Here is a 17184-nt window from a genome sequence, read left to right on the forward strand (position 1 = left end):
CCTTGCCTAGGATTCAAACAGGGGACCTCTGACAGACCACTCCAAAATGGAGGCTGGTTGATATGTCTGTACCAGCAATACTCATATGGTACAAATTAATCTGACCAATCCCTAAAATTATTGGTAGTTATGGAGGTGGATCAACGAATAACCAAGAATTAGGTTCAAATACTAAAAGCCCCCCTCCCCCACCCCCACCCACCCAAAAAAAAGAAAAACTGAAAAGAAGGTAAGCGAAATTCTCTCCACATATAGTTTTAGGCATTTGAAAGAAACTGCAGCCTTATCCAGCATTTTTATAAGTAACTACTAGCAATAGCTAGCCACTACTTTCCGACACCTGAAGGGCTCTTTTCATAATTTCTTTTTATAACTCCAACAAACCACAAATTTAAAAAAATAAATAATACAGGGTTATCCAAAAAGAACTTCCTGGTTTAATGATTTTATTGTGGAGAGCTTATGCAACCTATCATTATTATATTGGTGTACATCTGTGCCTGATGTTCACAAGTTTTTATTAGAATAGTCCCACACACTGCTGGTTCCGAACTTTGCCGCTAGGAACGTGCAATACAACATGGCGGCATAAGGAGAGGAGAAGGCATTCTGGGCCCAGCAATTCCACAAAGCAATTGCAAGTGGTATGGCTTCCTTCGTAGGCACCTTCAGACAATTCTCTACGCAGTTGTTTGTGACAGTTGAAGCTCTCGACTTGCATGATTTGTTGGTTTCTGTGTGCTTCGTTGGAAAGTCTTGTTCAACACTGTTGGCTGGCCACTGGATTTCCCTTTGCAGAGAAAACCCGTAGCTATGAATGGATTGTACTCCTTACAAATGCTTTTCTCCGTTGACGACTCTTTCTCAACTTTCGTCCTCCACTGTTGTCGTACTGTCAAAACAGAGATTGTTTCCTGGAACTGCAAGCTTCTAACAGCGAAGTTTGGAACCAGCGGTGTGGGATTATTCAAACAAAAACTTGTGCACCCAGGCACAGATGTACACCCATGTAATGATGTTACGTTTCAAGAAACCAGGAAGTTCTTTTTGAATAACTCTGTATTATTTCAATGTTAGCATACTTACAAAACTCTACCAGCATTTATGTCATGCTGTGAGAATGATAAGGTCTCCCTTCCAGAAATTTCTTCCTCACCGTTACTTCCATTGACACGTTGTATAACTATTGCACCATGTTCTGGCAAGTTTACAACTTCATAGAAAATGCCAACGCTTGAAGTATCTATATCAGAAGCCAGCAACAGGCCACTTGTTAGTTTAAGTTCGTTCACTTCTGGATCCGTGAAGTTAATACCTGGTAAAAGAGAAAATCATGGATTATCTGTTCAGTAACTCATTATGTACAGCAATAATTCACATGAAACTTATCCAGCATTGTCCAACGGTAGATTAAGAATGGAAATTTCATAGGTAGATACCGCGAACTTCTTAACATCAAATATACCATTATGGAGAGCCACAGTGGTCCAGTCAGTAGACAGGGTGGCCACTCCAGGGCTATGATAAAATTCAAGTATAATTCCCTGTTTTCAAGGTGAACTTTCCAAAAATTTAAGGGTACAAGCAGATGTTTTCTCTATTTCAACTTTATATATTACCACCTCTCACCACCCAACGAGACACACACACAAATATATTAGTGTTATAAAGGGTTTGTGTGATTCCAATGTATCAAAAATTTAAAATTCAATTCAATTAAATGGTATATATGTGTATATTATTATTTAATTTACGTGCGGAGTTTACATTTACCATTTCATATACTCATACACCTGCAAACGGAAGTCACAACTGTTACGGGATATACTAATCTACGAAAAATTGTTAACTGTATAAGAATTTCAAACTCGAATTTACCAAATCAATGTCAAGATATATTATCTTGCAATAATCTTCCGTCTGTCAGATAGGTTGTTCTGCAAAGTACACTAACAAAGTAAATGGATTGAGTGAATTTCTCAATGGATTTCTCAATAAATTGTGAAGGCATTTATAATAAAAGTTGCAATTTTTCACATTTATGGAGAAAAAATCATGCAGAATTCCCAGAACCAATAATTCTCGCAAAATTCCTGGAATTCAATGAATTTCTAGTAGCCACTACTAGTGCTGTAAAGAAGCACTCAGCACAAATAAGGACAAAACACAGGACAACACAGAATTATACTGGCCATGGGGCTAGTCGCCAGAGCCTCGTTAGTCTGCGATCCAGGGTGTACTATGTGGAAGTGTGACCATTGTTAATAAAGATAACATTCTAGCATACAGGTGCCACCATGAAAAGAAAAAGGCACCAACACAAAATCATTAAAAAAGTGATAACCATTCAGTGATGACAGGTAACTAGTGAGTCATTCCATGCGAAATCAACACAGCCTTTGACCTGACCATCTCCGATTTTCATGAAATTTGGGGAATTGAAACTATGCATGGAACTTAGTAAGTATACAAATTTTTAGTTTTGTGCGTCTTGTAATTGTTAAATTATTCAAGGTCAAAGTTAGCATAAATTGCCTTTTTTGAGCCCGCTTAGCTATACTAAATCTGCTGTAACTCCGCCCCTATTTTGCCTAGGAAGCTCAAATAAAGCTTATTGTACAGGGAATTGAACAAGCTTTCCAGTGATAAATAACAAGCCTACCTTTGGATAAAAATATAATTTTGTCACGTGACCTTGACTTTTGACCTTGAATATCTCAAAACATGTCATCACCAAAAATCGTCAAAAAAATATATTTGGTCCCTCATTCCATACTATAAAACATATCAAAAAATCATTCTGGGACTGCAATGGGATCAGAAGACACAAAATAATATGTGTAACTATGTGACTGATAAAAGCCCGATTACATGAACTATGAAGAGTCAAATGTCCCTTAACACTCCCTACAAAATGTGAAGGAGTTATCCTGGGTATAATTGGTCATGAAAGAAATAGGTTAGGCACAGGGAGATCCCTAGCCGTGTGTGTCAAGCGCAGGTCCGGCATATTGTTGACCGCCATATTGAATTCAACGCAAAAATTTCAAAGGAAAGGGGGTTATGTGATATATCAAATCAGGCTAGAATTTCACGAGAAATGAAGTGACGAAGGTTTATCCAACATATATTTAACCAGCAAAAATTTATACACATATCTTTCACTTACGATATATGCACATTATAATGTTGTCAATGTTCCTGTGAGCACACTCGTTGACGTCTCTCACACTCGCATAGAACATTTGGTAATGTAGCATGTGCAACAACATCGCAAGCAGCAACTATGCCTTCTCTCAGATGGTCAATATCAGGGACTTTTAGTGCATGCACCATTCTCTTCAAATGTTTCTGAAGGTAAAAGTAAGTTCTCCTAAGATGTTAGATCTAAGGAATGTGCAGGCCTTTTAATAGATCCCCGTGTGCCCATCAATCTACCTAGAAAATTACCATGAAGAAATTGCGAAAATGTCTACATAGTGTGGTCACACTCTGTCCTGTTTCAAAACTCTCGAAAAGTGCCATATCCCGTAAGCAAGGGTGAAAAAACCTGCTCTCTTAACAAATCCAAGAAGCCCTCACCATTTAAGGTTCCGTTGTTGAATATGGACCAACCATTTCCGTTCGCCATACATTATACCACATAATTAGCTTACCAGCAACAACCATTCGACTGAGCAAATCACAGGTATTGAATATTATTTTTATTAACTTCACCGTGAACATAAAAATTTGCCTCGTCACTGAAGAATTTTTCATTCCAAAGGAAGTGTCACGTAATTGTTTGAGATACTTTTCCCAATATTCCTCACTATTCAACTATTTGGTGAATGTAGCTGATTAAAATCATATGCAATGGTGCGTATACTTCTTTCTCTCCCAAGATGTCAGCGTGATCTCGATGAGTTCCTAACACGTTAGGAGCATTCCAATGCTTTGTTTTTAACACCTCGAAAAGGAGAAAATGGTTACAAGCATGCAGTAATAAATTTTTGCTGGTTAAATATATGTTGGATAAACCTTCGTCACTTCATTTCTCGTGAAATTCTAGCCTGATTTGATATATCACATAACCCCCTTTCCTTTGAAATTTTTGCGTTGAATTCAATATGGCGGTCAACAATATGCCGGACCTGCGCTTGACACACACGGCTAGGGATCTCCCTGTGCCTAACCTATTTCTTTCATGTCCAATTATACCCAGGATAACTCCTTCACATTTTGTAGGGAGTGTTAAGGGACATTTGACTCTTCATAGTTCATGTAATCGGGCTTTTATCAGTCACGTAGTTACACATATTATTTTGTGTCTTCTGATCCCATTGCAGTCCCAGAATGATTTTTTGATATGTTTTATAGTATGGAATGAGGGACCAAATATATTTTTTTGACGATTTTTGGTGATGACATGTTTTGAGATATTCAAGGTCAAAAGTCAAGGTCACGTGACAAAATTATATTTTTATCCAAAGGTAGGCTTGTTATATATCACTGGAAAGCTTGTTCAATTCCCTGTACAATAAGCTTTATTTAAGCTTCCTAGGCAAAATAGGGGCGGAGTTACAGCAGATTTAGTATAGCTAAGCGGGTTCAAAAAAGGCAATTTATGCTAACTTTGACCTTGAATAATTTAACAATTACAAGACGCACGAGACTAAAAATTTTCATAGTTACTAAGTTCTATGCATAGTTTCAACTCCCCAAATTTCATGAAAATCGGAGATGGTCAGGTTAAAAATTGCACATATCTGTGTTGATTTGGCATGGAATGACTCTAGTGTGACATTTGTCTATTTGTCTTTTTTATTAAAAAAAAAGCTTTAATGTTATAAATTAATTACATGTTGTTTAGAACCAGACAGCACATTTTTTATAGTGCACATAATGCTTATTTGGTATATTCTTGTCTAAAATTTATTTTTCTGGAGTATTTTTTTGCTCACTCCCACTTTCTCTTGATACTTTGGTTCTCTCCATGGTTTACTGTACAACAATGATTTTCAACTGCCAGGCCGTGGACTGGTACCAGGCCCTGACATTAATTATACCCACCCGCAAGAGGTTCTCCTGAAGTTAATGACTTGCAGGCCAAGTTGCAAACCACCTGGAAAGATGGCCTTTCGTTTGGAGGAAATTCCTTCTTGCTGTTGCTGGTGAGAAATCAAAGCTACTGAGAGCGGACGGTCACCCATGCAGCTTTCAAATTTGAATTACAACTGTGGGACCATTCTCAAGTTGGGGCCAGAAGGTTGAAACAATGTGCAACCCAAGCTGACAAACATCTGGATAGATTGCCTTCGTACAGGATTGGAGTTTGACTGTTATAACATGAAATGCTTTCGCAACAGTGGCGGTGAGTGACCCAATCCGGGTCATGTTGCTCCCTGTCTCCAAATTTGGAGGGTGATGGATAGGCACCATGGTCAATTTAGTTTGCGCAGCGATTTTTATTAAAAAAATATATTAGTGAGAATATTTTGATTAATTGGAAATTTCCAGTGTCTGAAATGCAACATGGCAATGAAAATCAGCATTTACCAAATTAATGTAATGATATTCACCAGAGGGAACTAAAAGAGATTGTGTTAGATCCTGTCGTTGTTACCTAATTTAAACCAAATTTTATGTTTGTCAAGAAGCCTAGGCATAATTGAACTAATACGCTCTATGATTATGCTATAATTTATTTATTAATAATAATTTCAAGGGTACATATTAAATAACGTATAAAGTTTTAAAAAAATAGCAAGCTATTTAGCAGTAAAATTTGCTGGGATCAGGACATCAACTATTAAGAAACAACTTTACTGGACCACAGGCTCACGAAGTTGAGAACCACTGCTGTAGACGGCAATCTCTTGTTTCGCAAGTTCTCCTCCTTCAATTTCACTTAATCACATTCATCATTGCTGTTGCGGTAGACAAAAGTAACAGAAAAGAGATGCAAAACACTAAAATTACAATAAATTCAAGTCAATAATTGTGTAACTAAGAACATTTGTAACAAGTTCATGTTGATACATCATTTTTTGGGCCTATTTCACAAGTTGCTAGTGCACATAAATGTCTCTTAATGATAAAACAAAAATGCTGAACAAATGGACACAAACAAAAGTGGCTGCAACCCCCTTCCCACCTCAGAGTTGCTTTTGGACAAAGTTTCCATAGAGGAAGGTAAACATTTTTAAAACTTCATTTAAGGTAAGGGAGAGAGAAGTGGTCTGAGATCATGCGAGGAATGGGAAAGAATGAAGATGTAGTGGGTTTGAGTTTGGTGGTGAAACACATATAACTTACCTTGATTAAACCTCAGCCTTGGAAGTTCATCGTTAATTGGAATTATGGTCACTTTCACGGTCTTGCTTACTTCGTGGATCCCATCAGAAATTACAACAGAGAAAATATCACTGAAGCTTTCTGAATTGTCATGCTGGTAATAAAATTTCCCTCGCTGCCATTCGCTCACAGAAATTTCATGAAACTGGACTTCAACAATGCGTTTCATGTCCGGAACATAAACAGCCTGAAGCAATGATCCATGACGTGGAGGCTGGGAAACAGAAATCATCAACTCATGGAATGGCGTGTCTGCATCGTTTATCGTGAAAACGCTATCGTCAATTGCTGCACGTCCACCTTCAAGTACAGTCATGTCCGTTGCATAGATAACAGGCTCCTCGTCGTTAGCTTGCAGAATTTCCACCTCCACTGTGGCAGTTGGGGACTGATGCTTGCAGTCCGTACAGTACAGTGAGAAGCTGTCACTAACGGGTTCTACATTGCTGTGCAAGCTCTGAACATAGTTAATCATCCCGCCTAACAAGTCCACTAGGCTGAATGCCACGATTGGATTCCCAGTATTGCTCTTCTCGGAACCAGGAGATGGTTTTGTATTCTCCAAATATCCGAACTGGGGATTACTGGTTATTACGCACTCTACAGACTCAGCAGGTGTGTCCACGTCTTCTGTTATAATGTGGAAAGGCGTAAGTTTCACAAATCTACCTTCTTCAACCATTACTTTGTTATGTGCAACAACGATCGGGGGTTGGTTATTTACAGGCTCGACGGCCACTACTATTTCTTTCTTCTTTTCAGCCGACATGCGTGAGAAAATATGATCAGTAACAACAAATGTGAACTTGTCGTACACTGTGGAAACTCCTGTCTCATTACCAGAATGCATATAAAACACACTATTGTGTCGCACATCATACTGGGTAAACATATTTGTGGTGTTACCGCTTACGACAATATGGCCTAATTTTGGTTGATCAATGATAACAAATATCAATTCATCATAGGCAGTGTCTGCATCTTCTGCAGCCACAATAGAGGAATTTATGACTGAATATGACCCTTCCTTCACATGTATGATGTTTGTAGCAGGTTCCTTTATGACAGGTGGTTCGTCATCAACAGGGAAAATGTTAACAATCATTCTCTCACTAACAATGTGCTTTCCATCCGATATAGAAAGAATAAAGGAATCTTCTGTAACCTCAGAACCATCATGATGATATCTGGAAAAAAAATGATAATAATAGAAATCAATCCTAAAAACAATCTTAAATACTTTAAATTACCTATTTTATTTGCAACTGTTGCATTTTACATAGGTATTATGTAACAAAAGAAATATACTATTTACTTTTGCTCTTCTCAAGTACAAATGTAATGAACTTACACAAAGATTGAGTGATTGAATGATTTGGTTTATTTTACTTTGCTTTTCTACCACTTTGATTAATTGTGGAGACGAGGATGAATGATGATATGATAGAATTGATGAAGGGACACTCACAAACACCCATGCCCAGGCCAGGATTCAAACCCGGGACCCTTCGTGTCATAGCACACTGTCATAACCACTCCACCATGAAGGTTCGCAAACTTACACAAAGAAAACAGTAGGCAAATGAACACTATACATAAACGTTTTAGGATTTGTTCACTAGAAATAGGTTAACATGTATAACTAACACCAAATGTCAATAAAGGTTAATTAATTTATGCAAACTTCTGACATGCTTAAAATTATGAAATTTTCAACATCTTCATTTCTATGTTTAATAATCATAATCATAATCTTTATTCATCCGTTGACTCATTTTGCATGGGTATACATGAAAATGCATGCATGGCAGATACATGAAAATATAATATAAGCTAAGGTATACAGACTATTACAGTATAAGAACAAAAATTTTACATGCTGCACATATGTGATAATGAAGTTTACATAAATTGTACATTATATTCACAATGTTAAAAACAATGATAAACATATATACTTGCAGAATATATATAATACATACATATATACACATATATATAAAATACATGCATGATTTTTTTTTTAAATTAGAGATACATTATTCCTTCTATGATATTATTGAATTTCTTTGTATACTTGATACTTGTAGCCAGTCTAATTAATAGTTCAATAATGTCATACAGAGCACTGTCTGTGAGGTATTTTTTGATTAGCTGCAATTTCTTCTTTAAGGGAGTGGTATATTTTAGCCAAGAGGGAAAGTTGTTGTGGAATTTTAAACCTGAAGAATGTGGTGATCACATGTCAGAGTTAATCTGTTAGTCTGGATATGGAAGTTTTGCCTTTGCCTTGTATTATTATGTCCATGAACTTCTTCGTTTATAAATTGTGTTTTGTCATTAAGTACATAGATAATAGATTTATAAACATACAGCGAGTATAAAGTCATAATTTTGTTTTCGCGAAAGGCAATTCTGCATGACAATCTGGATGCTATTTTACATACAATTCTAACAGCCCTTTTCTGTAGTGTGAACACTCTTTTTGTATGTACGTGAGCTGCTCCTCCCCAAGCTGTAATACAGTAATCTAAGTGAGGATAATTAAGACCAAATAAAGATTCCTATTGATATCCTTGATATATTGTGGCATTATTTTCAATAGATAAAGATTTTTGGTGAGTTTATCACAGATATAGTCAGCATGATATGCCCAATTCAATTTATCATCGATAATCAATCCTAGAAATTTTACATGGTTGCCATAGTCTAGTTCATTTTCATCTAAGTAAACCATCAAGTTATCAAAGTTCTTCTTGTTGCCAGGGTTAAAAATCATGAAATTTGTTTTTTGATGGTTCACATTTAGGCTATTAGTGTTTAAGTACTGGGTTATTTGATTAATTGAAATGTACATTTGGATCTCTAACTGTTCTTTTGTTTTTGCCCTACATATTATGTTACTGTCATCTGCATAGGTGATAGTTTGAGTCATGTTGTTCTTCGGTATATCATTGATGTAAAGGATGAATAATAATGATCCTTGAGAGACACCTATCTCTGACGATTTAAAGCTGGACTACAAGGTTTTGATAGATGAATTATCTATGTGGTCAATTTGAGTGCATTGTATTCGATCAGACAGAAATGACTTAATTAGGTTAAATATGCCACCTCGGATACCTAAACTATATAGTTTATGCATAAGTGTGTTGTGGTTGAGAGAGTCAAATGCTTTGTACAGGTCTAGGAATACTGTGCTCGGAATTTCATTGTCCTCCACAGCTTCAGTGATTATTTTTACAAATAGTACAGTTGCAGAATTTGTTGATTTGTTTTTTTGAAAACCATGCTGATATTCATTTATAATATTAAATTTGGAGCAAAAATAATGAATTTTATTGGAGATTATTTTTTCGAGAATTTTGGAGAAGGGTGAAGTAATTGCTATTGGTCTGCAATTTAAGGGGTCTGTTTTAGGCCCCTTTTTGTATATTGGTTTTATGTTTGAGGTAGTCTGACAGTTCGTTTTCATGATAGAGGTCAGTTTTAGAAGTTAAGTTGTGACATCAGCAGGCAGTGTTGTTAAGAGATCATGAGCTCTTCCCCAGTGCATTTGATTCCTGTTTAGCATCTTTCGTGTGATTAACCTTGAAGTCATCACAGAACACTAGCTATATTATTATATTTAGACATCTCAGTAGTGAACAGTATTTATTCTTCTGCTAATTCACAATGCTAGATGATGTGGAGCTGATCAGATTCTTTCACCATGTACTTATCCATCATAATGGTGTTTCTTGCATTGTATAGTATGTGCTAATTTGTTGTGTTATACGGATTGCCTAATTGTAAGGCGGCTCAAGTTCAAAGTTTATTTCTCATTATTGCTGCACATCTGCAATCCATGCAATGACCATCAACAGAAATTTCTGTAAGGGAGATCAGGCTCTAGGTGAATGGTAGAAATAATATTTATTTTTTATTATTATTATTATTATAAGTATTATTTTATATATCATTGGGAAGACTCTTCCACTTGATACACTAGATGAGTGAATATCCAACACATCTGTTCGTCGCTGATCTCCGTGGCGGAGTAGTTGGCACAGCATTCAACAACACCAGGAGTCATGGTGTTCATATCCCAGCCTGGGCACAAGTGTTCTTTGTGAGTGTCTATTCATCAATTTCATCATATCATCAGTTACCCTCATCTTTGAAATTAGCCAAAAGTTGCAGAAAAGCAAAGTAAAATAAACCAAATTAATCAATCAACAACTGTTTGTCTTTATTTTTTTCACATTTTATACCATTAACATACTGAATATGCATAGTTATTCCACATTATACACCTGTTTCAAGAGAAAGCTTTGAAAGAGTGGGATATTTTAGTTATGAAGTTCACCCTGTGTGACCTATCACATAAAAGTCATCGAATATTTTTTATATTAAATGATAAAATACAAAAACATTAAGTTCTGACCCGGTTCTCATATTTTACACTCAATTTTTCAGGTTAACCCATTTTTCCTTCGGTTATTCTGCTGAATAGCTGAACTTTACTTCTGTTATCAACTATAAATAATAAGCTTTCTTTTTTAAAAAAAAATTGAAATGAACTATCAATGTCTAAGTTACACACCACCTCTAGTCTTGACTGTGGGGGAAAAAAGAAAAAAAACAACAATGCAGTCCAAATAGCTTGGATGGTCTCTGTACTCACCTTATCTGCGACCGAAGAATATTGTCCATAAATATTTTACTCCCATTCAAGAGTATGGTGTTATCTTTTAATATAGACCCATGCTTTGGAGGGGCCTGTAACTTGATAAGTAAATCTTCTGTGTGAGTGTCTGGGTCATAAGCAAAGAACTTATTCTGTGACAGGCTTACGTTTCCCCCTTCGACCACCATCAACGGAGAGCTCCTAACCACTGGTGACTGGTTGTTAACCGGAAGAATTGTTACGTTGAAAACATTGCCACTGACTGAGTTTCCGTATGCATCCCCTACAATGTAAGCAAACTGCACGTGTTTCACGGAGGCCCCGACATCATCTTCTGGGGGCAAATAGCAGATTTTCATGTGGTTTACTTCTTCTTGGGTAAAAGAGACCACAGATGTTGCTGCCTTTCTTCCTTCCAAAAGGTATTCACAGCGGGTTATTTTTCCAGCACTTCTTGACATATGCCTCTCAACAAATCTGTAAAATAAAAACCTCAATATAAGGTGCGTTTCTCAAGAAACTCTTCTTGATCAGTGTGTATACAATTTTGTGAAAACAAAATTCTCTGACATTTCCAGGTTTTCCAGACCAAATATGTATTAAAAACATGTGTGTTAATAGGTCTTTACATTTTAGCTAACACCACACTTATATCTCACTTAACTAAAAATTTTACAATATTCACTTCATATGCTGAAATTAATAAGAAGAGAACCTGAACAGAAACTGCCTGTTCAATAGGGGCATCTGGGGTGAGGTTTACATAATACTTGTCACATAAACGAATATTGCTTTTTATACCATAAGCATAACAATTATAGCATAATCTTTCTTTCTTTCTTAAAATGTGATAAAATAAGAACAGACTGCTTGTTTCACACTTAAGTTGCTATGTTACAATGCAACACTGACAAGATCCATTGTATAACTGATTCTTTTTGTTAAAAAAAAATTTAACCATTGTTATAACTGTATCTTTAATCAAACTAAAAATAAATGTCTGATGAAGGAGCATAAGTTGTCCTGAAATATCACAACAAAAACAGTGTTTTTATGCTTGCAACAACAATAGACTACAAGATAAATAATTGTAGCATAAATATATAATTATTATAAAATTTAGTATTATATATAATAAACTTAACATCAACAAAACAACCCAAAAATCACAACAAGGAATTGGTAAATACCACTATCCCCTAATTGTAGTAGATTTCTAACTGAAAATATTTCAAAACATGACCCCTTTCCTTTAATATAAGAAGTTCTACTGTAACTAATAGTAATAATCAATGTACCAAACTGAAGTATAATTTGAAATAAGTCTTGAAGCTTTCCTGCTGACGAATGATGAAAAGGTTCTCTCTGGCTATCGACCAGGTGAGTTGTGGAAAAGATTCCAAGTAGTATAATTTAAGTATAATTTGTCCACAACACATTTAAAATTTTTTGCCTGTAATTTTTTTTTTCCGTTGTTCAAAAACCTACTTTTTCTGCACACTACAAAAATATTGATTCTTCCAGAAACACAGTAAATTTCCCTGACATTTCTAGAAAAAATAAGTTCCCTGACTTTTCTAGAATTTCCAGACTGGTAGACACCCTGAGCGGAAAGCCCGAATCACACGGAACTGGATTTCCAGAAGGAATGCCACTGGCTAGTTTTCGCCTCACATGTTACTTGTTACCGTACTTGTCAGTATGTTTTTGTTCCCATAAGACACTCAGAGCAGACAATCTAAAAAGATGGACAAGAAATTTGAAGAACGTTGCAGGGGAAATACTGCTGTTATTAAAAATTAAAAAAAAGAAAAGTATGTTCTAGATTGGCTCGATAGAAAATATGGTAATCAATGCGAACTGAACAAGCTTTTTAATGTACTAGGGTATGCATGTTCATACATGACATTCGAAGGATTCATTCATAAAAAATAAAAAAAATTGTTCAACACATCAAACATTTAATACACTTGCAATAATAAGGATTTTCATTATCGGCTAATCATATTTCTCACGTACACATCTCATCGGTTTGCATAAATACCTAAATATTAATGAACTGAACACGAATGCTAATCATGTCTGATACTTTTTCTTTTATCGAGAAGCGAACATGACACACTATTAAAATAAACAACCAACACTCGGAAACCACACAGACAAAAAACTTTCCTTTCACAAACTCACAGATTATTTACACATGGCCAAACTTCGCTCTGATTGGTTCTTCACAGAATCGAGTCGAGGAAAGCCAGTTGCAATTAGAACATGGCCTATTCCTCAAAACCAGTCAAGCAGCCAGCCAGGCGGCCATGATTTCTGCTCAGGTAGCCAGTTCAGCACCAACTAGGGCATTCCTACTGGAAACTCACTTCCTTGTGATTTGGCCTTTACATGTAACAAATATCTTACAGTTAAACTATGTTAGACTGCAATGATCTAGTTCCAATGGAGTACATCTATTAAGATTTATATATAAAAAAATAATAATAAATAAATAAACAAAAAAAAATACTCTTCAAGTAGCACTGCTCGGTATCTGTGGATATTTGTAAGAGTACCAATATCTGTATTGGTATCGATTTAAAGCTATATCAGCTTAGAACTAATAAATCAGTAACATGCACTAAAAAAGTTATGGCTAAACCATAATGATACTCTTACGAATTCCCACCGATTACTTGATAATTCTAACAAGTAAAAGTTGCTCTATTAGATTGATTGATTTGCTATCTTTTACTTCGCTTTTTGTGCCACTTTTGGCTAATTTGCGAAGATAGGGATGAGTGATGATATGATGAAATTGATGAATGGGCACTCACAAACATCCATGCCCAGGCTCGGGATTCGAACCTGGGACCCCTGCATCGTAGCACGATGTACTAACCACTCTGCCACGGGGGGGCCGGCAACTGCTGCTCTTTTCCTCTTCAACAATGCAAAAGAGAATAATTTACTTGAATATCATCCAGAACTCTATCCAACATAAACTAAATATAAAACCAAATAAATAGTACCCAAGAAATATGAATCAGAAACTTCTAATGAACACAACACACAAGAAAGCAAATAGCTTACCTTGGTGGAGAGGTAACAGTAAATATCACATCTTGTGGTGGAGAATCAGCGTCAATATAGTGCAGGATATCCTGTGTGATTACGGCTGGTTCGGTCTCCTTCACCATTAACAAGAGAAGGCTTGTAGGATCTAGATGAGGTATTCCATCTACTACAGGCTCAATATGGACAGTTACCTATGACACAGGAGGAACATACAGGGCTCGTAATAGCAGGAAGAGAATTCTAAGGTACAAAAATGCAGAACCTTGTGCGATAATAGAAAAGTATAGTACAGTGGATCTCTGATTTTACGTTCCTAGATTTCACATCTTCCCACATTGTACAGTGGGATCCATAAGTATTACCATGCAAATTGTCCATGACTATTTTCATTACTATTTCTCTTACATCCTATGTGCTTTTAAGCAATGGATTTTTATGTGTGCCGGTGTAGAAGTTATCAACAGCTTGTTTTGAGTATTCTCTTAAGTTGAAGCTTATATTGGGTCAAATAAAGTGCAAAACATGGTGATGGGCAAATTGCATGCTAATACTCATGGATCCCACTGTACCTTTAGCATTTATGGTTCCAATAAAGGTACCTTGGTCCTCTGTAAAATGTAAAATCAAGGTTCCACTACATACACAGAGTAATGAATTCTCGGGAAGTGATCATGTTATACCACTCTGTTAATAAAATAGAATAAAAGACATTTGAGGATTAACAAGCTGATAAAATCTGACATTTCAATCCTATAAACAAGAATCTTCATGAGAAAAAGTAAAAATAAGGATGAGAGGCAAAAAAGAAAGAAAACAAAACAAACAAAAAAAAAAAGCTTCCCATCCTCACCAGCAACTTCATTATTACCATTACCGGATGAAGATTCTTGTTCCTAGGAATGAAATGTTGGATTTCATATGTTTGTCGATCACATCTGTCTTTCATTCTGATTTTTCTAAGTAATGAAATCACACCATTTAGCTAAAATGGATATATAGCAATCATGTTTGAATTATGCTTAGCTGGTAACCTTATGCTACTTTCGATAGTACACATGTAATCATAATTTCTCTCTGGTAGTGGGGCCTCAAATATGGACCGTGAAGTGAAATTGAAACTTAAGTAAACATAGTCATTATCTCCATGTTAAAATGTAGTTTAGTCTATGTTATCAATACAATGATATATGATAATGAAAGAGATGATTATGGGCTGAAACTGCCAGGATGGATATTTTATGATATACTACAAAGAAGTTGTGAAGAAATAATACATGAGTATGGTATGTAGTAGTAACACCTCTTTAAAAAAACCTTGGCCCAGCTGGCACCCGCTGGTATTACCTTGTAAGGGCCCCTTGCCAGGGTTATGATGAAGACCTCAACAGCAACTATGGCGGAGAAGGAGACCTTTGGAACGGCATAGCTGGCGGAAGAGGCACTCATTATCATCGAGTATAAATGTGAGAAAAAATCACTGTCTTGTGGAGAGGAGGGATCCTCAAAGACTAGGGGAAAATACCCCGACAGAAAATTAGCCTGCTTGGAGGCTTAGGTGGCAGCCCCATCATCAAGATTGGGTGCTGTGGGCTAATAATCCGCACACTTTAAATCACACTATTAAAGAAACATGAACAAGAGGAAGCCGAACTGATTCTAAGACGACGACATTTGGCCTGAAAAGGACAACGAGAATTGGAATATGAAATGTAAGAACCCTGCAGGAGAGTGGAAAACTACGGCAGGCAGTGGCCATGATGGTGTGGGTATATTGATGGATAAGGAAGCTAAAAGGAGCCTTATTCAATGGTATCCAGTGTCTGCAAGGATAATTGTGGCACATTTCAAAACCAATATGAGAAACATCATTATGATACAGTGTTATACACCCACAGAAGTAGCAGAGCCTGAAGATAAACAAGAGTTTTATAGGCAGCTCAATGAAACAATAAAGAAGCAAAAAAGGAAGGATATCATAATAATTGGAGGAGATTTAAATGCAAAGCTTGGGCAGGACAACGAAGGCCTTGAGCATGTCATGGGTAAACATGGCTTAGGAGAGCGAAATGAGAATAGACACCTTTTTGTGGACTTCTATGCTAGGCATGACTTAAGTTATTGGTGGTACTATATTTCCTCACAAGAAATGCCGTAAGATAACGTGGGTGTCACCAGACCGTAGAACAGAAAATCAGATAGAGCACGTGGCAATTGGATGGAGGTGGCGTCGTTCACTACAGGATGTAAGAAACAAGAGAGGTGCAGACATTGGGAGTGATCACCATTTGGTAGTGGCTAACTTTAAAATGAAAATTCAAGCTCAGGAGAAGATAACGGAACAGATAAGAAAGCGGTATGATGTTAGTAAGTTGAAGGATAAGAATCTCCAGGAAACCTTCAGGATTGAACTGAGAAATCGGTTCCAAGTATTGACCGATGAAAGTGAGGAGAATGAAACCATTGAAAGAAAATGGACAAAATTCCGATCTGCTTTCACAGAAGTACGTGAAAAGATTCTGGGCTTTAAGGATAGGAGGAAAAAAGATTGGATATATCTGCAGACCTGGGAAAAAATTAAGGAGCGAAAAATATTTAAGGATGCAATTAACTCAAGCAGGACAAGGGCAAGGAAGGCAGAATTGCAAACAAAATATACAGAGAAGGATTGAGAAGTAAAGAGTAGTGTTTGTAGGGATCAAAGAAATTGGGTAGACAATCTGTCCCAACAGGCGGAGGAAGCAGCAAAAAAGAGGAATCTTAAAGAACTATGCAACATCACAAAAGTTCTGTCAAGGAAACAGATGCAGAGAAATCGACCAGTGAGAAGTGAAGATGTTGGGAAGGAGCACTTCTCTACAATCCTTAATCGCTCTGTGGATGCTCAAGATAAACCAGGGGGAAGATGAAAATTATAATGATGGTGATGTTGACCACAGTGTAAGAATTAGGACTAATGTTCCAACAGTAGGAGAAATTAAACAGGCTCTGAAAGAGGTACGTAATGGTAAACCAGCGAGTGTTGACAACATGATGTGATGAAAAATGACAAACACCACAGCAAATATGTTGCAGCCCTTATTTGAGAAGATATGGATAGAGGAAGAGATGCCTAAGGA

General features: G+C 36.5%; 1 protein-coding gene across 1 annotated transcript in view; it reads right to left on the bottom strand.

Annotated features, from left to right (window-relative positions):
• Window positions 1–17184, bottom strand: part of LOC146000455 (FRAS1-related extracellular matrix protein 1-like) — a 116075-nt gene that overhangs the window by 59385 nt on the left and 39506 nt on the right. The window contains exons 10-13 of the mRNA XM_083138113.1: window positions 14084–14259; window positions 11003–11482; window positions 6298–7523; window positions 1087–1315 (exon numbers count right to left, since the gene is read on the bottom strand). Of these exons, the coding sequence (XP_082994239.1) occupies window positions 1087–1315; window positions 6298–7523; window positions 11003–11482; window positions 14084–14259 (2111 nt within the window). The remainder of the gene's footprint in view (window positions 1–1086; window positions 1316–6297; window positions 7524–11002; window positions 11483–14083; window positions 14260–17184) is intronic.

Source organism: Lepisma saccharinum, chromosome 16, assembly GCF_977018435.1.
Source record: "Lepisma saccharinum chromosome 16, izLepSacc3.1, whole genome shotgun sequence".
Lineage (NCBI taxonomy): Eukaryota > Metazoa > Arthropoda > Insecta > Zygentoma > Lepismatidae > Lepisma > Lepisma saccharinum.